At 45.7% G+C, this 21,636-nt stretch overlaps 11 protein-coding genes across 11 annotated transcripts; 6 read left to right on the plus strand and 5 right to left on the minus strand.

Annotated features, from left to right (window-relative positions):
* Positions 1–195: 195 nt before the first annotated feature.
* VTP01DRAFT_2812 (uncharacterized protein) lies at positions 196–1,593 on the minus strand (the record flags this gene model as incomplete). The annotated part of the gene is made up of 7 exons (XM_069381315.1): positions 196–353; positions 423–561; positions 620–771; positions 835–1,012; positions 1,075–1,329; positions 1,390–1,428; positions 1,501–1,593. The coding sequence occupies 7 exons, from the start codon at positions 1,591–1,593 to the stop codon at positions 196–198; spliced, it is 1,014 nt and encodes a 337-aa protein (XP_069237019.1).
* A 1,075-nt stretch (positions 1,594–2,668) lies between these two features.
* Positions 2,669–3,901, plus strand: VTP01DRAFT_2813 (uncharacterized protein; the record flags this gene model as incomplete). The annotated part of the gene is made up of 7 exons (XM_069381316.1): positions 2,669–2,755; positions 2,813–2,875; positions 2,941–3,055; positions 3,130–3,253; positions 3,323–3,404; positions 3,472–3,694; positions 3,804–3,901. The coding sequence occupies 7 exons, from the start codon at positions 2,669–2,671 to the stop codon at positions 3,899–3,901; spliced, it is 792 nt and encodes a 263-aa protein (XP_069237020.1).
* A 121-nt stretch (positions 3,902–4,022) lies between these two features.
* Positions 4,023–4,627, plus strand: VTP01DRAFT_2814 (uncharacterized protein; the record flags this gene model as incomplete). The annotated part of the gene is made up of 2 exons (XM_069381317.1): positions 4,023–4,216; positions 4,279–4,627. 2 exons carry the CDS (start codon positions 4,023–4,025, stop codon positions 4,625–4,627), a joined length of 543 nt encoding a protein of 180 aa, XP_069237021.1.
* Positions 4,628–4,795: 168 nt separating this feature from the next.
* VTP01DRAFT_2815 (60S ribosomal protein eL32) lies at positions 4,796–5,270 on the minus strand (the record flags this gene model as incomplete). The annotated part of the gene is made up of 2 exons (XM_069381318.1): positions 4,796–5,101; positions 5,181–5,270. 2 exons carry the CDS (start codon positions 5,268–5,270, stop codon positions 4,796–4,798), a joined length of 396 nt encoding a protein of 131 aa, XP_069237022.1.
* Positions 5,271–5,846: 576 nt separating this feature from the next.
* VTP01DRAFT_2816 (uncharacterized protein) lies at positions 5,847–7,609 on the minus strand (the record flags this gene model as incomplete). The annotated part of the gene is made up of 3 exons (XM_069381319.1): positions 5,847–6,853; positions 6,910–7,044; positions 7,129–7,609. The coding sequence occupies 3 exons, from the start codon at positions 7,607–7,609 to the stop codon at positions 5,847–5,849; spliced, it is 1,623 nt and encodes a 540-aa protein (XP_069237023.1).
* Positions 7,610–8,544: 935 nt separating this feature from the next.
* On the minus strand, positions 8,545–8,879 carry VTP01DRAFT_2817 (uncharacterized protein; the record flags this gene model as incomplete). Its single annotated transcript, XM_069381320.1, has 2 exons — positions 8,545–8,802; positions 8,853–8,879. The coding sequence occupies 2 exons, from the start codon at positions 8,877–8,879 to the stop codon at positions 8,545–8,547; spliced, it is 285 nt and encodes a 94-aa protein (XP_069237024.1).
* A 123-nt stretch (positions 8,880–9,002) lies between these two features.
* On the plus strand, positions 9,003–11,179 carry VTP01DRAFT_2818 (uncharacterized protein; the record flags this gene model as incomplete). Its single annotated transcript, XM_069381321.1, has 9 exons — positions 9,003–9,107; positions 9,165–10,056; positions 10,114–10,224; positions 10,282–10,362; positions 10,418–10,470; positions 10,527–10,764; positions 10,818–10,910; positions 10,971–11,042; positions 11,100–11,179. The coding sequence occupies 9 exons, from the start codon at positions 9,003–9,005 to the stop codon at positions 11,177–11,179; spliced, it is 1,725 nt and encodes a 574-aa protein (XP_069237025.1).
* Positions 11,180–12,879: 1,700 nt separating this feature from the next.
* VTP01DRAFT_2819 (uncharacterized protein) lies at positions 12,880–13,785 on the plus strand (the record flags this gene model as incomplete). The annotated part of the gene is made up of 1 exon (XM_069381322.1): positions 12,880–13,785. One exon carries the CDS (start codon positions 12,880–12,882, stop codon positions 13,783–13,785), a length of 906 nt encoding a protein of 301 aa, XP_069237026.1.
* Positions 13,786–14,087: 302 nt separating this feature from the next.
* On the plus strand, positions 14,088–14,936 carry VTP01DRAFT_2820 (uncharacterized protein; the record flags this gene model as incomplete). Its single annotated transcript, XM_069381324.1, has 1 exon — positions 14,088–14,936. One exon carries the CDS (start codon positions 14,088–14,090, stop codon positions 14,934–14,936), a length of 849 nt encoding a protein of 282 aa, XP_069237027.1.
* A 272-nt stretch (positions 14,937–15,208) lies between these two features.
* Positions 15,209–18,833, plus strand: VTP01DRAFT_2821 (uncharacterized protein; the record flags this gene model as incomplete). The annotated part of the gene is made up of 17 exons (XM_069381325.1): positions 15,209–15,253; positions 15,332–15,359; positions 15,420–15,453; positions 15,523–15,999; positions 16,062–16,328; positions 16,393–16,512; positions 16,572–16,761; positions 16,818–16,895; positions 16,956–17,075; positions 17,132–17,217; positions 17,287–17,334; positions 17,389–17,526; positions 17,584–17,731; positions 17,796–17,944; positions 18,015–18,276; positions 18,347–18,489; positions 18,551–18,833. 17 exons carry the CDS (start codon positions 15,209–15,211, stop codon positions 18,831–18,833), a joined length of 2,616 nt encoding a protein of 871 aa, XP_069237028.1.
* Positions 18,834–19,178: 345 nt separating this feature from the next.
* VTP01DRAFT_2822 (uncharacterized protein) lies at positions 19,179–21,617 on the minus strand (the record flags this gene model as incomplete). Its single annotated transcript, XM_069381326.1, has 5 exons — positions 19,179–19,300; positions 19,363–19,427; positions 19,487–21,023; positions 21,089–21,107; positions 21,168–21,617. 5 exons carry the CDS (start codon positions 21,615–21,617, stop codon positions 19,179–19,181), a joined length of 2,193 nt encoding a protein of 730 aa, XP_069237029.1.
* Positions 21,618–21,636: the final 19 nt, after the last annotated feature.

Genomic DNA, 21,636 nt, shown 5'->3' on the forward strand with positions numbered 1-21,636 from the left:
TAGAACACCAACTGCCCTTAGTAGTAGCACTAGTAACAGTAGTAGTGATATAATCTGAAATTGATGCAAATGCTTGAATGAAACTCTATATTGTCTAGCTTAAAAGAAGGAAAGAGAGCAAGGGGTGGGGGTGAAGGGATCAGAGTTAAGATGGAGGAGGAGATAAACTAACGAAACGTGCTGGAACTAAACAGTTCATGATTGTCCATTTGTTAATGTATTGTTATTGTTGTGAGATGGCCCAGTCCGCAAAAGAGGATCCGATTCTGCTTTCTGCATAATATCCTCATTGTATGCAAAACGCGACTTTTCATTGTGTTCCTTGGCTTCGATGACAGGGATGCTTTTCAGAACTATAAAAAAAAGACAAGTTCGTCGTCGGTATAAAGTTATATCTGCAACTCATCATCCTGTCCACGTACCCTGTGAAGGCACACAACCTCCTGGCATGTGTGAGCATGTACACTCACCGCCCAAGAAAGTCGGCAGGTTCTCAGCAGGAATTTGCTTCAAAAGTACATCCTTGTAGTCTTTGCCGAGGATCTGAATCTTTTCTATAGTCTGAAATTTTGTATAAGGATTAGATTTAGAAAGAGCACCTTTTTCCTTTTTCACGTACACCAGGATCCAACCATCCTTTGACGATCTTCCAGACCATAACGAACGCAGACGGAGCATTGACCAAGTAAAGCTTATTCAGTGTCTCTGGATAATACTTTTGGTCAATGTCAGATATCGCGCGAATGAAATAGATGGCTGGCATATGGAACTCTACATAAGTACGTCAATATTGAGCACAGAGTAAACGACAAAACCGTGATCTTGAAAACTTACGATGCCATCCCATGCCTGTGCAGTCGAAAATGACAGTTTCTCTGTTAATGACCTTGTTGGCCTTCTTTGTGCAATCTGCCATGACGACGCGGTGCAAGAACTCGTTGCATCCAATGTGATACTGTGCAATTTCCTCACTCGTAGTATTCTTTGCGAGTTCCTTGGCACAGTGATAACCCTAAGACCAAATTGTTAGCAAAGTCATCATCTCAGTTGTATATATATATATTCATCTAATACCAGTCGTTCAATATAAACAGGGCATCCATCAACATCTGTCTTGTGCAAGCAGCTGCCTCCCATCCATCGGTATATCCTCAAGACAGACTCTGCGACGCCGGGTCCTCCGGTGACATTGCCGTCCGATATCGATGAAAACCCGCGAACTGGATACAGAAGTGGCAATTTGTTGTCATTGGTTGCTACGGGATACAGGTCGATCTTGTTCTCTTTCCGCCAGTCCAACGTGCTTTCCAACTGTTCTTTTGCAGCTGTCTATACAAGATTGGTAAGTCCATATACACACCAAATTGATATAAAATAATATATACTTACGACATTCCAACTGCGGGCTATCAAAAATTGCCTGAGATACTAGCAGTAGTAGAGTTCCAACAAGAAACAGGTCAGACCGGCTGTGTGAGCGATTTACGTCGCTTGGTTTACCTCATCGTCCAAGCCGGAATGCTTGTCGCCAAGTTCTTTGCGTAGCTGTGCAATGAGCTCTGCCTGCTCAGGTTCTGTCTTTTGCACCACCATATTGCAACTACTGGGTTGGAAGGGAAAGAAGGAGAGGAATAAAGATATATGCTAAGGAGGAGGAGGAAAAGAGGAGACAGCAGCAGCAGCAGCAATGTGTGCAACACTGTGCAGCAGAGGTTCATTGCCCCGACGACGACCGCCAATTTGCTGCTGTCTTCAAGTCCGGAATGCCCGTGCTTTGGAGCACGTGTGCGCAACAGCAGACGCGCACGGGTCACGTTGGCATGACTTTGACAAGAATGTTATGAACAACGGGGACAACTGGCTCATCACGCTAAAAATGCAGGAACCACGCGCAGACTCTATCATTTAAAAATGTAATTAATATGCAGGCTTTCGTAGTCAATGTACAGTATCATATTCATCAATATTTGTAGCAGGGTCCTACTTGCATCATCACTACGTATTTAAATAGTTTTGAAAAATGGATCAGAATCATGCAATTAGTTAACGTCAGGTCGCAAGGATCAAATATATCTGCTGCCATCCATTTTACATCTACGTAGTTTAAACAAGTTTGTAGCGCAAATTTTGCAATGTCAGTGATCATCATTCCCAATCAATAATCTGGCGGTCGATTTGGTCGTCTCGGACTTTGACATTTATAGCACTTGTAGATCCAACAATTTGTGCAGATCTGCTGCTATTGCATAATAATTATTGATTGCACCTAATTCTATATCGAATCAGGGCAGTATATTGTTGAGTCCCTGACATCAATTTATAAATTTTGAACTTGCAGGTTGATATAGGATGATCGACAACGGTTTCTAGGTAGTTTTATGCAGCTAGCTCTGACGATTTATCTCGAAACGATGCCTTTCTTCACAGGAACTCACTGTGCAGACAACTCGGGAGCACGTATATAGTAAATGTATAGTGAATATGTAGTGGTTATTTGATACTGGTGAAGAGTAACTCGAGTTGTGTCGGTGGGAGCTCAGGCGCTTTAACAGTTAGTCAGCGCAATTGAAAACGGCTGCTTTACAAAGTTGCGGGAATTGTTATTGGGGCATTTAGACACTTCCCCGCATTCCCCTTTCTTTTTTCTATTTCCTCGCCACTAACGATAATGGATATTGAAGCATTGTTCAGCGTCAAGGATAAGGTTGTCCTTGTCACAGGCGGTTCCCGCGGTATCGGTGAAATGATTGCGACAGTGAGTGAATCATTCTCTTGGAATCATTCAGATTGCAAGTTACTGACTTTGTGTTAGGGTTTCGTTCAAGCTGGTGCTAAGGTGTATATCAGCAGCCGCTCCGCAAAGGCCTGCGATGAGGTAAAAAGAAAACAAACAAATGACTTGGGTGTATACACGTGGCAAATTGATTAGGTGCATATAAGGTTGCCGCCAAATTGAACAAGCTCGGCCCCGGATCCTGCATTGCTCTGCCAGCGGATTTACAAAAGCTGGATGATGTTAAGAAGCTTGTTGCTGAATTATCCAAGCGCGAGTCTCGTACGTCTTTTTCAATTGCACAAAGTATTTTTATCACTTCTGCAGACACTGATGTTTTTCCTTGCTTTCACCAGACCTTGACGTCCTGGTCAATAATGCTGGTGCAACCTGGGGTGCTCCTTTGGATGATTACCCCGAAGCTGCTTTCCAAAAGGTCATGAACCTCAACGTGAACCGCGTTTTTACATTGACCCAAGCGTAAGTTTTTCAAAACATATATGCAGAAGGGCAATTTAGTGCTAATAATAAGAACTATTTTGCACACAGATGCTTGCCCTTGTTGCGCGCCAAGGCTTCTTCTGAGAACCCGTCTCGTATCATCAACATTGGTTCCATCAACGGCGTCACTGTAATTATTTACTTATGCTGGGTGGCCGTAAGGCATACCTGATCTAACAAATCTTTACATGTCTTAGGTTCCTGGATTCGAGACCTATGCTTATTCTGCTTCCAAGGCTGCTATCCATCATTTGAGCCGTCACCTTGCCGGCCGACTTGGCCGTGAGCGTATCACCGTTAATGCCATCGCCCCTGGCTCCTTCCCATCCAAGATGATGGCTGAGACTCTTCGCAAGCATGGAGACGCAATTGTTGAGCGCGTTCCCGTAGGCAGAGTCGGTTCTCCCGAAGACATTGCAGGTAAAAAGATCGAATTGTAGAAATATATATTCGGCAGTATTTTTATTTTTATTTTATTTTTTTTTTTTTTTTTTTGGTCTGGTTGGCTGACACACACACACTTTGACAGGCACTTGCATTTATCTTGCCTCCCGCGCTGGTAACTATACCACCGGTGCCACCATTGTGGTTGATGGTGGTGCCATCCAAAACAACTCCAGAATGTAGATATTGTAACCCCATCATATCCTCTTATGAATGAAACGAGTTTTAAAAAAAACGTAAACCTTGTCAAGTTTTATTTCCCTTCATCATTGCCTGAGATCTAAAATTCTTTCTTTGATTTTACATGTCTAAAAAGCAGCAAGAGCAAGAGATCATTGAAACCAATGACACTCTGCAGACACAGATCGATGCTTCAATCAGTGTTGCACGGTCTCTGGTAGAGTCTTGGTTACCACCACCCAAGCCTGGAGACAAGATCGAAGATACAGAAGATGACACAAAGACAAAGGAGGAATACTCCACGGGACGACCAGAGAGGTATGATAAAAGCAAGAGCGATAAAGTGATGCCACTGGAGCTAATGGTGTTGTGAAATACAGACTAGGTCTCGGTGCAAAGTTCTTATCACACAAGGAAGCAACCCGGCATCAGGGCAATTCGAAGCAAGAAATTCAACTGAGGAACAAGATACTTAACCAGAATCAACGGAAAAGAAAGGATGAGAGTGGGAGAAAGCGACGTAGACCGCAGGACGACGATGATGATGATGACAATGAAGAAGATTCTCGGACAGCGGTCGTGCAGGATACCAAGAAACCGACAGATACTGATTTCTTGTCGGCGATCATGAACGAGCGCGCAAATAAGAAGAGCAAAAAGAAGAAGAATAAGAAGAGCAAGCAGCAGCAGCAGCAACAGAATGACGATAATGATAATGCTGATATCTAAAAGATTCCCCTTACAAATCTGCCATATTCCACTTCTCCCTGCATTATCCTGCACCCATAGTTTTTGACAACAGCATGCAACTCTCTCCTCCACATTCCACCATCATAATCCTTAAATGTGATCATCAAGAAAATAGAGACGAAACTGTATTTGATGATAATCAATGGTTTACTCCTGGGATCGCAGACGGGCACCGGCGTTGATGACCTTGACATTAAGCTGAGCGGCGCGTTCGAGGATCTGGATGCGCTTCTGGGAGGAGATGTTGTGAGCAATCTCGGCAGCATAGGTGCGGTTGTGCATCAAGAGCAACTCGAGCTCCTTGACGTTCTTGACGGTGAACTTCAAGAAACCGTTAGGCAAAAGGTGGCGAGTCTTCTTGTCAGAGCCGTAGCCGATCTTGGGCATGGGGGCCTGGCCGCGGAAACGACGGCGCATGGCGTTATCGATACCCTTGGGCTTTCTCCAGGATTCCTACAATGTAACGTGTCAGTCAAGTAGGGTACACTATACTACCATTTCTTTCTCCTGAAAAAAGATACGATATACTTACATCAACACGCTTGAAGCGGTCGGACTGGTGGCGCTTGAAGGGAGCAGTGCGCTTCTTGACAATCTTGTGTCTCACCAAGGGAGTAACCATGTTGAAACTATTTGAATTACATACACTTAGTCAACTATTACGCATTCTAGCTTTTCTCCCTCCCTCCCAATGCTGACTGCGAGCATCATTCAAAGGCGTTCCATTTTATCATTCGACCGAGCGTCGGGCGAATTTCGATTGAGAAGAAACGTATTGCAAGAATTGACTCCAAAGCGACACACTGGTAATTTTTGCCGTTGACGATCGTAGCGTTCGTAAGGGCTCTCTTTCTTTCTTTTTCTCTTTGACATGATGCATCGCGCAGTCTGTATATGGGATGGATTGATGGATGGATGCCTACCTTTTACTTCAGTTTCGAGGAGAGGAGGATCATACAATGTCTCCAGGACGACGGTTTCAAGACTGGCGGGGTTGAAATCCAGATTAGGAAAGGCCAACCAAACCAACAACTGATGTTCAATTTTCAGAGCAATATCAGCGAGGCACAAAGGTTATGTACCTTTGTGATGGGATGCAACAGAAAGTTTATTCTTGCAGCATGCAGTCATAAATGCAAAGAACAAGGCAGAATGTGAGAATGAATTAGACAGTATACGTATACACACAAAGGGTCGATTATTTTAAGGAATGGTTTGATGAATTTGGGAGTGTAGAGGATGATGAAGCAACAACGTGAGGAGGCATGTTATCGGTTGTGACTTTCCATATCCACCAAGGCCCTCCGTATTGCTCGTCGCCCCAGCGACCACACAGGCCCATAGGAAGGATGAACCTGCCGGCGTACTCCCAAGTTTCGCCGGATTCGGTGTACGTTTTTTCCCAGGTGATCTGGCCTTCCTCGGTATCGTCGGCGAGGCCAGTGACAGTGAAGGGACCTTCGTTATCGACACCCGTGCCTTCGAACCGCGTCAATGGGTATTTACGGAGATGTCTGTCCGGGAACGGTTTGCGAGGATCGAGTTTCAATTCCTCCTCTTCAGTTTGCTGCTGCTCGTCGAGAGGAACGATCCAGAGTTTCAGGCGCATTGGTCCATCGAACCAGTCTTCCGCTGCGGTAGTCTCTGGACCAGCACTCCCGGCCGTGTCTTCAATGTCGAGAAATGAGTAGTATCCCATCCATTCGCCTTCAATCAAGTGTGCTTCGCTGATATGCCGTCCGGGCAATGCAAACCCGGAATCCTGGTAGATATTTTCAACATCAAGATTGGATGATCGAAGAAGAAAACGTTCGTATCGTCGAAGGTATTCAACGTCAAACATCTCAGAAGCCAGAGGAAACAAAGGAATAGGTGAGCAATTGGGAATGTCTCGATACGGTGCTGGGTGGGTTGCGAAAACAGTGGCAAAGAACAGATGGAATGCAGATGTCAGCGGGTCCTGCGCTGGATAGAATGTCAGTGGTGCATGCGTTGATGATGGTGATGATGATGATGCTAATGATGATAAAGTTGCAGAGTCATTGCTGGTATTATCGAGTGATGGCGGGGATGGCAGTAAGGTTGAAGGTAAATAGTGTTTAGTGATGAGTGTGTCTGCATCAAAGTTGTAAGCAAAGAGGCTCAGTTCCCGTGATACGGTGTGAGGTGTCGCAGGTGAAGTGAAAAACCGAGTGATACAAAAGTCTAAAAAATTTAGGTCGTCCCGTCGTTAAGCGCGCGCAGATAGCAATTGCACTTACCATAATTGACGAGGAGGGATAAAATCGGCAATACCACTGGATAGACTTCTCGATCACGAATATATCCCAATTGAAACGCAGCCCCAGCGACCAAAGGAACCTTGAAATCGAAAAGCCGATAGATGTTCAATGCATCTAAAAGAGAGAGAGAGAAAGTAAAAGTTTGGTTAGGTTCATGTCTGACTGAGCTCGCTAATTTTTTAGTGCTTGTTTGCTTGCCATGCTCCGTAATTATAGTCCAGATTATTTGCCAATCAACATTATCCAAAAGTCGCGCGAGGTCTTGCTGCTGCTGCTGCGTTTGCTGCTGTATGTCATGCGTCTTCTCCGTAATGATGAGCGCGGCGATGTTCCGACAAGAGAAAAGGACCCTGCAGCGTTCTTCGAAAGCACATTGCCAATGGATACGCCGATGCAAACGTCTACGAACAATGGCATCTGTATCGAATCGAGATCGAAACGTTCGAGGCCACAGTGTTTTTAACCGCCAAGGATCTTTGTGAATGAAGTAATGCAGATATCGGCAAGTTAGAGACAGCTGTGTCAGAGAAGGCGGGTAAAGTGCATTGCTGCTGTCATCATCGGTTGTTGCGGTGTAGGAGATAATGTCGAAAAGAATTTCTTTGGGCAGTGATAAGAAATGAGCCGATGGTGTCGGCGACGGTTGATTTATCCAGATACGTGATTTCAAAATATTCATTTTTGCTGGAGTGGAAGGGGACAAAAGAACAAGTATCAAAAAAAAGGAAGAAAGGAAGAAGGGAGAAGAAGAAGAAAAGCCTAGACCGGTTGAGAAATTTTGGGCGGTGCTGTTGTTCGAATTGACACACACACACACCATACAGTTCGTTAGACTCACCCGTAATGGCCGAAACAGGGTAAGCTCGTTCCTTTCTGGCAGCTATTTTGGGGGCATGGGCTGCAAACTAAAAAAGCGCAGATACACACACACACACACACACACAAACTTCACACCACGCGGCCGCTCTCGCTAATTTAGCTTTGCAACTTTGATGAACCAACCACATCGCCCTGCTCGCACAGTCCAACCGGAGTAGTGCCAGACTAATACTAGTTTGGTGTTCGAAAGGAGGTTTTACGTGCGCGGATCTCCCGTCAGAGGCTACCAACGTCCAGGGCCTCACTCCTCATCATACACGGTGCGCGGTACGTCGTAATCCCGGGTAACCGGGAAAAAATTCGATGGCAAAAAAAGGGGGAGACTGGTGGAGAAGAAGACAAGGAAGAACAGACAATGGGAATCGTTCCACAAGTCTGTTTCTGGAACCCGCTGCCAGGAACAGGTTCCAGCAAAGATCTGTGCGAGCGAAACTCCTCCCTCCTCCCTCCCCTGTCACAGATACACACCGCTTTCCCGTTCTTTACCTGGCACTCGTGACTAAATTACAAATAATAGATGCAGTTGCTATTAAAGAAAAATACGCCGACGATGATGATGGATATGTAGTAGGGGGAGAGAATATATATATGTAGTGCAGACTTGTTTTCCGAGGATTTAGCTGCACCGGCATGTACAGAAAGAAGGTTCGTTGAATAGATATATACTATGAATAGATCGTTCTTCAAGGATATATAGATAGCAGGGTGAGGGTGGTGGGAGCAGCATGTTACCGATCAGCTGGAATACCAGAGCTTTTCTGCAATAAATCCGCCAATGGCCTGCACAGTTAAAGCAAAAGTCCAAAGTATCCAGCAAATTACATTGAATATGTAATCTACAGTGCTTGAAACTGCTCGCTGGAATATCATCCTCGCTTGTACGCGACGATTCTGCTGCTGATCCTCAAGGATCTGATCGTCCGGATACAGCAAGATCGCTACATTGTCCGATGACGTCTCAAGTAAAGGTGCAATTTCAGGTTGCAGGTCATCCTTGATTTGACATGAGTATCTCAAGTAGACGCTGCATGCCGTCGGCGTACCTTTGCGAAATATGCACTGTCGCTCATTTCAAAAGAACGAGTGTGTGGGGTTTGGGAACAAAGAGAGGAGGACCTTGTGATTCCCGAGATAGGAGCAGCGGCGCTTTCGGCCCGCCGTCCCGCCCTTTCTCCTGCTCTTCACTTGCTTTAATGTCAAACGCAGAGGACTTTCTTCGTGATTTTCTTCCAACATCGTTTGGTAAAAAGCAAACACAAAACAATTTAGCAGAAAAGTTTGCAAAGACAAAGCGTCAAGTAAGATAATCCCTGAATTTTTTCATACTTGATCAGTACGATCTAACCATTTGCCAGGAAGCTGCCTCGCCGGCGATTGACAAGCAGCCAGAGACCGAACAAGCTGCTCTACCTGAACCTGAAACTAAAAAAGCAGAAGTAACAGCAGCACCGGCGCAAGCGCAGAAACGAAAAGCAGCAGAGAGTGACACTGACGATGAGGACGATTTGTCAGACGATGATGAACCTGAAGCAGATATCTTGCCGATATCGCACGAGATCAAACTCATGGACCACACACGAGCTGTTACAGCGCTTGCACTGGATCCTTCAGGGTCGCGTCTTATTACGGGAGGTTACGATTACGAATTAAAGTTTTGGGATTTTGCAGGCATGAATCAAACGTTCCGGCCGTTCCGGAGCATCGAACCTTGCGAAGGCAACCAGATACACGATCTCCATTATTCGTTGACCGGCGATTCGTTTTTGGTCATTTCCGGAACGGCTCGTGCGAAGCTTTTTGATCGTGAAGGCAGCGAGCTGTGCGAATACGTCAAGGGGGATCCGTACATTCGAGACTTACGACACACCGATGGCCACGTTGCTGCGTTAACGTCAGGCGCATGGCATCCAAAGGATCGGCAATACTTTGCAACATCTTCCAAAGATGGCACGATACGTATTTGGGATGTCGATAGAAAGCGGAAGCAAAAGTCTGTCATTGTGCACAAGTCCCGGGAGCGAGGAGGCCGGTCTGCCGCTACCACCATGACGTACAGCTTGGATGGAAAAATGATCACAGGTGCATTCATGGATGGCACTATACAGATCTGGGGCGCCGACGGTCCATACATTAGACCATCCATCTCAATAGACAATGCACACCAGAAACTTACAGAGACTTCGTCGCTGGTGTTTGCGCGAGATGGACATACACTCGTAAGCCGAGGCGGCGATGATACTGTAAAAGGTTCGGAACAAGTTTAACAAAGATAAACTATTGTTACTAATATCCACTTTTGTACAGTGTGGGATATACGCAACAGCAAGAAACCTGTCAATGTCGCAGAAAACTTGGAATCCATTAATCCAGAGACAAACGTCATTTTCAGCCCGGATGAACGGCTGATTATGACTGGTATGTGGAATAGCATCGCTTTTCAGATTGGAATGGTTCATTTACATCATTTTCTAGGTACATCGGTACCGAAGGGTCAAGGATATGGAAAGCTAGTCATGCTAGATCGTCAAACATTGGAAATTAGAAGAACAATGAGTAAGTTACCACCGAAGATTATTCAAGATACATTGTTTATTAACTTGGATCTCAGGTATAACGCAATCAAGTGTAGTCAGAGTCCTATGGCATCCCCGTATCAATCAGGTATTATTATCTATTCCATGCATGTTTTCTTTTTTTCCTGACATCTTTTGATGTAGATTGTTACTGGAAGCGCTGATGGCTCGGTCCACGTATTCTATAGTCCAGATCACTCGGTTCGCGGGGCTAAACTGTGCGTTGTCAAGGAGCCAAAGAAGAGAGCTGTCGATGATTATGAAATTGATCGACCTATCATTACACCACACGCCCTTCCGTTATTCAAGGACGATCAGCCAAGAAGCTCGAAACGGAAGAGAGAGAAGCTTCGGGAAGATCCGAAAGCTTCGCATCGACCAGGTATGAAAAAAAGTAGGTAGAATGAGTATGAAATGCTAATGATCTGTCTTCAGAACTGCCTGTCAAAGGTCCGGGCAAAGGCGGCAAAGTGGGCATCAACGAGCAGCAAGCAGTTATTGCCAGCTTCGGAAAGGATACTACAAGAGGTAAAGATGAGAAATTCTACTCTAGTTCTGCTATATACTAAACCTATTTGTCCTTTACAGACGAGGATCCTCGAGAAGCATTGCTCAAATATGCTGAGATTGCTGAAAAGGAACCCATGTGGGTCAGCAACTGTAAGTCCTACATTATTAACAGAATTCATTGTGTTCTAACTTGCGATACGACTGTAGTGTATAAGCGGACACAACCAAAACCAATTTTCCAAGAAGGAGAAGAGGAGGAAGAGGATGATAAGAAAAAACGTAAATAAATGCTTGCGCTGGCAGCTTCTTTTCTTTGCATTATCACTCCAGTCTTGTAAGAATCGGCGTTTGTCACATGTATTGTTGAAGAAGGGATGCTTGGCTGTCAAATGCTTACATTCATCATCATTTCGTCTTGGCTTGCCGTGCGGTTTCCCGCTGCACATGATCAGATCTAATGAACATATCTATGGGTAGGATGTCGTCATATTGCGATCTAGAAATTCCTTAAGAAATAACTTTTGGAAACATTCGACGTAACCATCATTCATCCTATCGACTTTTGTTCACATTGCATCTTCAGCGGTGCGAGACAGGTCTGTAGATGGAGTCTAAAAAATGCGTGGGCCATGCCTCGCCGTTGCATGCAAGCCTTTGCAGATTCCAGCTGCCCTCGTGCTGATCCAGCCTCCGCTTTCATTTACTCATGAATAACAATCAAACCGAAATACGTAGTTACGGAAACTACAACGGTTCGTCTTTATAAAAAAAGCCTTATCGGCAATAGGTTTGGAAATGGAATAGATAAAGGCAAACTGGTAGTGCTGGGTTTTTGAACATCAATAAATGTTATCAGGGGTCACTATGTTTTCCGTCGCTTTTCTGTCACAAGGGATCAGTGTCATCTACATAGGGACCAAAAGAAATGTGGCAATGTGCTGTCATAGATGCTGCTGCAACGGTGTACGAAAATCGTTAATTTAATTACGTCTACAGATACACGCACATGGTTCACATCATGTGTCCGACGTGGATTGCAAAACTCTGTTGAATTTTCATGCAGCCTGAATATGTAAAGAAAAAGGAAAAAAGGAAGGAACTCCATGTATAGTTTATTGAAAGCAATGACGGGAGCGGATAGGGGGAGGGGGGTGATGAACCCCGAGTTCTTCTGAAAAGAATGTATATATGCGCTAAATCCTTCTATAGCTGCATGGCGTGAGTGATGGGCCCTCCGGATTCTTGGGGGACCGCGCCGGAAAGGCTGCTTTTGCTGCTGCAGGAAATCGATCACCTATTAGAGCCTTTCACATTCAAAGTGTATTATTTACATACGCTGCAACCTCAAACCATGCTTTATCCCTTGATCCTCCTCCACCACCTCCTACAGATACACGTATATGCACGCACCATATTTCTACCTAGATGAGGGATGTCGCAACCTTGACGGTATTTGGCTCTTTTCCCATTTCCTTTCTTTTGAAAAGCGAGTATAAACGATGGTTTTTTCTCTTCTTGTCAAATAAAGGCAAGGCGGGATACTAGCGCATGGTGATAAATAAAATAGAAAGATGGGATAAAGTACCCATACTTGTGGATATTTTTCAAATCAATCTCATGCATAATATATCCAATTGCAGACATTCGATCCTAGGGACGTGGCGAAAAAAAAGGAAAGCTTATACTTGGCTGCTGCTGCTGCCTTTGCGCAATGTGTTGCTGCTGCTTGTTGGCTGCCATCCATACATTTGCGAACAATAATTTTTTTCTTGCTCCAAATGAAAACTCCAAGAAGGAATATCTTTTTGCTCCTTGCAGCAATATGCTGCTGTGCATCATGATTTGGACCGCTGGTTTCTTTCGCCACTGGTGATTCCACATCACTTAATTCTTGGCTTTCAAGTAAACAGACTTTCGTATCATTTCCCTTTTTTCCCCTTTACTTTCCTCCTCTCTTTTCTTTCTTTTCACTTTAAAAATATAACAAATGCATACACAGCCGCAACCGCCACAGCATCAGCAACAACAACAACAACAACAGCAGCAGCAGCAACAGCAGCAGCACCTAGCGCCTGCTATGGCACCGTCTACGAAAAGCAACAAGCATGTGTGTATCTATCCAAATTGTGGCTGGAGCTTCAAACGGTTTGAACACTTGAAACGACATATGCTGGTGCACACTGGCGAACGGCCGCATGCGTGCCCTTTTCCAGGATGTGGCAAACGATTCAGTCGGTCCGACAACCTGCATGCTCACCACAGAACTCACATCAAAAAAAGACAGAAACTGCAACAGAAAAGGGACAAGGAGCAGCTCCTGGGGAAACCAGCTGTCAAGTACACTGCTGATGAGTCTGACACCGACCGAAAAACCAATGCGTCGGCCGACTCGTCAAGTCTGCAACAACAACAGCAGCAGCAGCAACAGCAGAAGCAATATTGCGAGCTGGAAGCACATACTTCGCCTACTACGCCAGATCCATGCCGTCCCACCAGTTACTACGCTACTCACAACACAACATCCTCCTCTTCATCTTCTTTATCGACCGCAGACAGCATCGATTACGAAAAGAACTCACAACGCACTATGTCTCCTACATTCTTAGCGCTAGCACCTGAACACCACCAACATAAATCAACAACGCCGTCTGTACTTGACCACGGCAGCAAACACTCTCCTTTTGCAAGCCCGAGTGCGATGCTTTCCTCCTCACTGCCCTCGATAGCATCCGTAGAGTACCCGACATACACGCTCACTTATCAGCCTCCGCTGCCTCCGCCTCATCATCATCATTCGCACCAGCTGCACAGCGCTCAACACCTTCCTCCCGTAGGGCCTGCATCGCTTCAATATCTCCCCACTTGGCATTCTGAAGACATCTCTAGATACTAAATAAATACACACACTGTCTTTTGCATTTTGTGGCATGAAAAAAATATGGAGTGAACTCACTCTACTGTTGAGACAGGCTGATCTTCTTACCTTTGATATCAGTCGCCTCTCTATCTGTGCAGAACATTCAATCAGTAAACTACACAAAGATGGGAACTGTTACTAGTAGCCATGTCGGTTACTGAAATCCAATTCAGTGTTGGCTGGCTGGCTGGCTGGCGGCGATCGTGACTTTGAAACTGTCTGACCAGCCGCCAGGCAAGTTTGGCATTTTTTCTTGAAACAGCCCTCCTTCACGAAACATGCTACGATCGTCTACCGCAACGTTGGGAGCACTGCGTCGCCCGCTACCTCAGCTGTTCATTCGTCCACAGTCTACTGCTACCACCCAAGTCCAGGCCGCTCCGGCTCAAGGACAACAACAACAACAGCAGCAGCAGCAGCAGCAGCAGCAGCAGCAACTCAAAGCACCTTTGTCTGCTCGTTTGCGAGGTGCCGGCCGCGGTGTACCCGAATTACAAGTATCAGATCCCTTGCAAAAGTTTGTCAAAGGCGCAGAAAGCAGGAAACTTCCAACCGGCAGCAGCAAACAAAAGTTCGCACCAGGCCAGTTTGACGATGCTCCCGGAGACGCAGCTGCAGCTGCCAGCGCACCGCGATCGCAAAGAAACAACAACAACAACAACAATAAACGTTTCCAACCGAGACAGAGACAACAGCAACAAAGAGCACGTCAGCAGCAGCAGCAAAAGGCTGCCCAGGGCGGCAATAACAACAGAACTCCTCGCGAGAGACAGCAGCAGCGACGATCTTCCTTGCAATCATCGAACAGAGCAGCCAACCAGCCTGTCCGACGAGTAACCACGTTTATTGATCAGGATATCGATTGGAACTTGATGTCTTCTTTGGAGGAAACCACCGCCGTTGCCGCTTCGTCGCCATCTGAACCCGTACCAGAAGTGCAATCTGGAGAGTATCAGCGCTACTTTGATGTCTCCAAGGATTTACAGTGGGCACCTGTAGTCAACGCTGAATCACTGAGTGTGCTTGTAGGCAGCAATGCTAGCTACAACATGGAACAGAAAATCGCCTTCATGAATGCAGTCTCCAGTGCCACCAAGGGTGCTGCCGCTGCCACTGCCACTAAATAGATTACTTTTATCTCTCTCCCTCAGAGAAAGAACCCTTCTTCTTCTTCAATCCACAAACACATTCCTTCACCTGTATACAAACCACATCATAGAAATGTATCTTTACAAAAAGTATAAAGTTTGTTTAAACGATGCAACCTTTAACATGATTTTTGTTAAATCACAGCCCCGCCGTCCCCCCCCCCGCCGCGCGCGCGCGAACGAAAAAATTCCTGCGAAGGACAGCATAGAGTAGCAAGCATTTCACACTTTTTTGATCTCGCCTGTCAGCCATGGGTATCGAAAAGTTCTTCACGCCCGCAAATCAAGCAAAGAAGGTGGGGAATTGCGTGTACATAATCTTGGCTATGTGATCAATCCATTATTAACTCTCTTGCTCCCGACGCGCTTCGCAGCAGCAGCAGACCACCACTAGAGATTCCGGTAAATAACGCAAACCCATCGTCACAGTTTTACGCAATACGCTGACGTTTGCTGGGGTAGATAAAGCCAAGGCTGGAAAGTCAGCAGAAACCTCGTACGTTTCTTTCTTGTTTGTGCTTCTTGCCCGCCCGCAGTAGCAGTATCTAATTATGGCAAAAAGCAGAGCGAAGCAATCCGCAGAGACTCGAAAGCGCAAACAACACAACGAGGACGATGCAGTGAAGAAGGAGGAAAAACCATTGAAAGCAGCAGATACATCTAGCAACGTTGCGACAAAGGCAGCAGCAGCAGCGGCAGCACCAAAGAAGAGGAAGAAAAAGAATGATGATGATGATTATTTCGAACCCATTGAAGGATTTGAAGATGAAGAACAGGAAGCACCGGCAATTGCAAGAACCGCACGAAATACCAAACAAAAACAGAAAGAAAAAGATAAGGAGCAGGAGGATGCCGGCGATAACAAGAATAAGAAGAAGAATTTCTACCAAGCACTTAACCGAGAAGGACCTCGCGCGCTCGGCACCCGACCTTTGCCGGTGGGAGAGGAGAATTGTTTGGGAGGCTATACGTTCGTCTTGTCTGGAGAGCTAGAAACCATGACAAAGGAGACCGCTTCGGATCTGATCAAACGTTACGGAGGGTAAGGCCAACGAGGAATCTAGAGTTGGTATGCACAGAAATTGATGTGGTACAAAATTGTAGACGGATAACAGGAGCCGTGAGCGGCAAGACAACATTCTTACTCAGAGGGCGCGATGCGGGCGAGACAAAGACTGCAAAAGCAAAACAGTTGGGCACCAAAATTTTGGACGAAGATGATTTCTATGAGCTCTTCAAAACTGAGAAAGCCAAGAGCTACGATGAACCCGCGCCTGCAAAAGGCAAGGCGAAAGGAATTGCTGCAAAGGGTAAAACAGCAGCAGCAAAAGCCCACGCCGAAGAACAGCTGCAAACAGCTGAGCCAGAAAAGTCAGTTGATATATGTGACATACACATAATATCATCCTCATTCTCTGAACTTTTTTTTTACCAGAGCGGGTGATCCCACTTCTAACTCTAACTTGTGGACAGAAAAATATAAACCAAAGACAATTAAGGATATTATAGGTAACAAGGAACTCGTCCGCAAAATTTCGGCTTGGATGGAAAACTGGTCAGTGAAGCAGCAGACGTGATACTTTTTGAAAGTTAAACTAAAACGTTTTGGTGCAGGCAATCGAGCATGGAGAAGGGATTTCCTATCACCAAGGACAACGATGGCATTTCGTCTTACCGCGCGTTGCTTCTGAGTGGACCTCCTGGCATTGGCAAGACTACAACAGCTCACGTCGTTGCTCGCACTTATGGATACGAACCGCTCGAATTCAATGCAAGTGATGTGCGCAGCAAGAAGGTTCTAGAGGTAAAGAGCTTACATACAATCGTCTTATGCACGCATTTTTACTGAATAATATGTAGGAAAACATTACGGAAATGCTTGATAACAGAACCATGACGGAATTTTTCAGGGCAGATAAGGGAAAGCAAACAGATCAAGTAAGTTTGGATTAATTGGATGCCATAGCTATTGGCTGGAAAGTTACCATCTTTGGCTAGCAGGAAACAATTACACCAAAAGGCAAGAAGGTTGTCCTTATTATGGATGAAGTTGATGGCATGTCGAGCGGTGACCGGGGAGGATCTGCAGAGTTGGCACAAATGATTAGGAAAACCAAGGTGAGTCCTATCATTGATTGATCTCATCGTTCTGGTCTCACCCCTAATTTTTATAGATTCCTGTTATTTGTATCTGCAACGACGTCCGCGCTCAAAAGATACAGCCTCTGCTTCGCGTATGCTACGATGCACGTTTCAAGAGGTATGTATTTGCTACGGCGAATATTCTGAGATGAGAATGAACATTAACCACCAATCATAAATATTGCAGAACACCTGCCCAACAGTTAAGATCACGTATCATGACTATTGCACACAGGTGAGTACTTGGACTCCTGATAGGTTTAATGCACTGTATTAATGGAAGACTTAGAGAGAAACTCAACATTCAACCAAATGCCATCGATGAGCTTGTGCAAGCAACCCGGAATGATCTACGACAGATTATCAATATCCTGTCAACGTATCGGATCTCAAAGAGTAGTCTCAATTACGATGAAGCCAAATTACTGTAAATATGCCAGGTTGTCGTTTTACGTGATATAAATTGATTCACATGCTTTTCTAGTGGAAAGAGTAACGAGAAATATACGCAAATGACTATTTTTGAGATTCCAATTGCTTTGCTGAGCGGTGCAAGTTGGAGAAGCAAAAGCTTGAATGAAAAATACGAGATTTATTTCCACGACTATTCCCTTTCACATCTGATGATGTTTGCAAGTATCAAAGTCGGGTTACATGGGAGATTTCTATTAATCCATTCATTGTAAATATAAATAGGACAGTTACATCAAGAGCGATCCCGGAAAGGCGGCCAGAACAGCCAAAAGCCAAAACCCAAGCGACATTGAATGCAATAAGCTTAAATTGATAGCTCAGGCTGCTGAAGCAATCGCAGATGGAGACTTGATTGACACAAAGATCCACGGGTACGACGGCGTTGATATCCATTTATGCTCATTGATAATTTTAACGCGTTGCTTGTTCAATTACCTTTAGATCTGTCCAGCAATACTCGCTTATGCCTGTGCATTCCATATTCTCATGCGTACGACCCGCTTACTACATGGAAGGCAGCTTGGCTGGCTTCAAACCTTTCTTCCCGTCGTGGCTGGGCCAGAACTCAAAAGCCATGAAACACAACCGCTTGCTGAATGATATCCGCAATCGTATGCGCGTCCATACCTCTGCAAACAGATCCGAAATCAGGGCAAACTATGTCCCGACACTGAGCGATCGCATCTTTGGCAATATCAAGGAGGTAACGAAAGACCTTCATGCTCCTCCCACATCAAAGCAATGTATTTGATATCAATGATACATTTCTCCAGGAAGAGTACGACGACGCGATGCGAATTATGGATAATTACTATCTGGACAGAGAAAACCTTGAAGCGTTGAGCGATCTCCACGTAGGACCAAAGAAACCCATGTCCCAGCTTTCGGCAAAGGCAAAGACAACGTTTACAAAACTGCAAGTGATCCTTGTGCGGTGCAGAATACGACAGCGAGAAACTAATATGTCTATCTAATAGGTATAATTCCGAGACCCATCCGACGTTGTTCCACGTGGCAGGCGCACCGATCAAGAAAGCCGCGCCTGCAGCGCCAGCTGAAGACATTGAAAATGAACTCTTTGAGGAAGAAGTCGACTACGGCGAAGACGTGTCGGAAGAAGAAGAAGAAGATATTAAAGGCGACAAATTTATCAAACAAAGCGAGAACCGCAAGCGGAAACAGCAGCAGCAGGAAGATGATGATAGCGAGGCCAAAGCATCTACATCCCGTCCAAGGCAAAAGCGTAAAACTCGCAAGTGAAAAAATTGGCTTGTAATTTTTGCAGATGAAATTTATTATCTTTTTGGCAGCAAGGGAAATAATAAAGTGTGCGATTTAGTAGCAGCGTATAATACTCCAGATCATTGTTAGCCTTTCCACCCCTTTTCCGCGCCGCGATTCCTACACACGAATCGAAACCAGGTCAACACTACCATCAACGTTAAGACTGCGATTGAATCCTTGGTGTCGAATTCAATCACAGTCTTTATCATTTTTGCACTATTCATATTCACCTCGCTCGCTCGCCAGCCAAAATAGAATTTTTTAAAAAAAAACTCCCATTCGCGTTTCACCACTCTTCTCTTCTTCAAATCTTCTCCATCTTCAATACCCGCTAGCCGTACCAGTGTGCCGATTTGCTGGAGCTGGTGTACCGCATTTGGCGCATTGCGTTCGTTTTGCAAAGTTGTGGAAATTGCACAGACCGTTAGGGCACGTCCAATCGCCTATTCTCTCACGTTAATAGCCATCCACAATTTCTCACATTATACGTTGCAGCAGCGCTTACCTGGAAGACTTTCGTGAGCGGGAGAAATAGATGCTGCGTGGTGGGTCGAAGGTGTTGCCGTAGCCCTTAAATGTCGCGTCAACTAAACTGTACAGATAACATTGTAAATAACAATCAACCTTACCAGTACCGATCGCTGGCACGATAGCCAGCAGAGCTGTAGGCTGCTGCTGCCGGTTGTTGTTGGCCATAACCTCCGTTGCTGACTGGTTGGTATGCATTGTGTCCGTAGGATGCAGGCGGTGCGGCGTAGGTCGAATGACTCGGTGTGTAGCTGTAGGGCTGAGCTGGCTGTGGCGGTGGTATAGCCGCTGGCCCTCCATATGTCTGCCTAGCCGGCGGAGGAGGACCAGGTCGCGGTGTCTGGCACTTGAAACAAATGGATCTTGATGCGAAATTTTGGAAGTTACACGAAGGGTTAGGACAATACCAATCGCCAGGTCGAAAAGCTGGCGGAGGCGGGCGTCCGTAACCACCGTGCATAGGCGGCGCCGCTGAAGGATGGCTGTAGGAAGGTGGTGGTCCAGAAGTACTTGGTGGTCGTGGCGTCTGACATTTGTGGCACTGGAGCCGAGATGCATAGTTATGGAAACCGCAAGAGTAGTTGGGGCAAATCCAGTCTCCAGGAGTGAACCGCTGTGACGGGTGAGAGTGATGAGCACCTGAAGAAGGTGGGGCAGGCTGGTTGAGTGCAGCCGGGCTTGGCGATGGGTTCTCGGTATTGCATTTGTAGCAAGTACGTCGAGATGCATAGTTGTAAAATTTGCAAGAAGGACAGTTCCAGTCTCCAGGACGCAGTGTCCTGCCTTTTGGTTGTAGTGGAAACGGCACAAGCATACTTCCAGCTGCATCGATCACTCTTTGGCTGCTTGGTGATACTTCGATGGCTCGGTCGCTCAAGCAGCGACCATTCAGTGACAAGGCACGCATTGCATCTGAATGTGTTTGAAAGACTACGAAGCCAGCCACATTAGGTTTGGAGTGGTCGCTCGTTTGGATCATCCAGGTGGCGGTAGGTCGCAGACCGTTTGAGGAAAACCAAGCATCGACTTCGCCTTGAGTGACTTCAAATGGAAGACCGGCCAGGTGGATAACTTTGGATTCTTCTCTTTTGAACTGCTGGAGATCGGCATTGGTATCAATTGGATGCGCAAAGACATCAGGATGTTGGAATCCAGCAAGATATCGCATAAGGTTGACAACTGTCAAACACGTTGCAAGACCAGCGGTTGGTTGCGTTGCACGCTGAACACGGAACGCTTCGCACAAGTCCTTCAAATTCATCGATCGCAAGCTCATTTCAGGGTGGTGAACTTGCCAGCGCTGGATTTCTTGCTTGATATCAAACATTCTGCAGTATGCAAGGTATCCAGGAAGTTCGATTCCCTTATCTTGCGCTTCTCGTGGCAGCTGGATACGAAGAGTCCATGCGCCGTGAGAAACAAAGCAGTAGGTGAACTTGTCGGCAATCTCATTTTCAATGTAGTCTTGCAAGACTTTGATGGCATCGCGGAGACCTCCTGCATTTTCGAGAATTTCGGGATAGATACCGGTTGCTTGCGTACATTGGCTCGTCACTGGAGTACGCTCGGGCTTTACATAGGTCTGCCGCGTATCAACAATGGTCATTTCCTTGGCGTTTACAACGACAAACGATAATTCTATGTATCATCAACTCATTTTTAGCTCTTTTCATTGTTTGACAACAAAACGAAAGGATCCTTACCAATAATTTCGGCATTTTCCTACAGCAGCGACGATTATGTTAGCTAAACCTGTCAGATAGCATTGGATAAAAAACTTGCCTTTGTAACTTGCTGGACATGATTTCCTGGGAAATCGTCAGAGTTAGTCGCAACATTGACAATGACAAAGCGTTCAAAGGGAACAGCAGTCTCGATAGGCGGCAGTTTCGAAAATGAGGCAATCTCGCTTTCTGCAGAATTTTGGTTGACCTCCTTCTCTTGATCGCCTTGTTCGTCAACTGTGACACCGACTGAGAGGCTAATGTAGTTTTCATCTTGATCGGGCTGCATGGTCGTGCCAAAGCTAGTGGCCGTCTCTTGTCTCTGCTGGATTGTCAGATTTTCAGTGTCACTACTCTGACTCTGCTGCTGTTGTTGTTGTTGTTGTTGTTGTTGCTGCTCTGCTTGGGATTCCTCTGCATTCTCCTCTAGATGGAGCTTCTTGTTTTCTGGATTTTCAGTGTCGTTATCTTCGGCTCTGCGCTTTCGGCCCGGAAACAGAAGGTCCATGATCTCAGTGAAAGAAGAA

Source organism: Rhizomucor pusillus (genome assembly GCF_041956525.1).
Source record: "Rhizomucor pusillus strain CBS 183.67 unplaced genomic scaffold VTP01scaffold_14, whole genome shotgun sequence".
Classification (NCBI taxonomy): domain Eukaryota; kingdom Fungi; phylum Mucoromycota; class Mucoromycetes; order Mucorales; family Lichtheimiaceae; genus Rhizomucor; species Rhizomucor pusillus.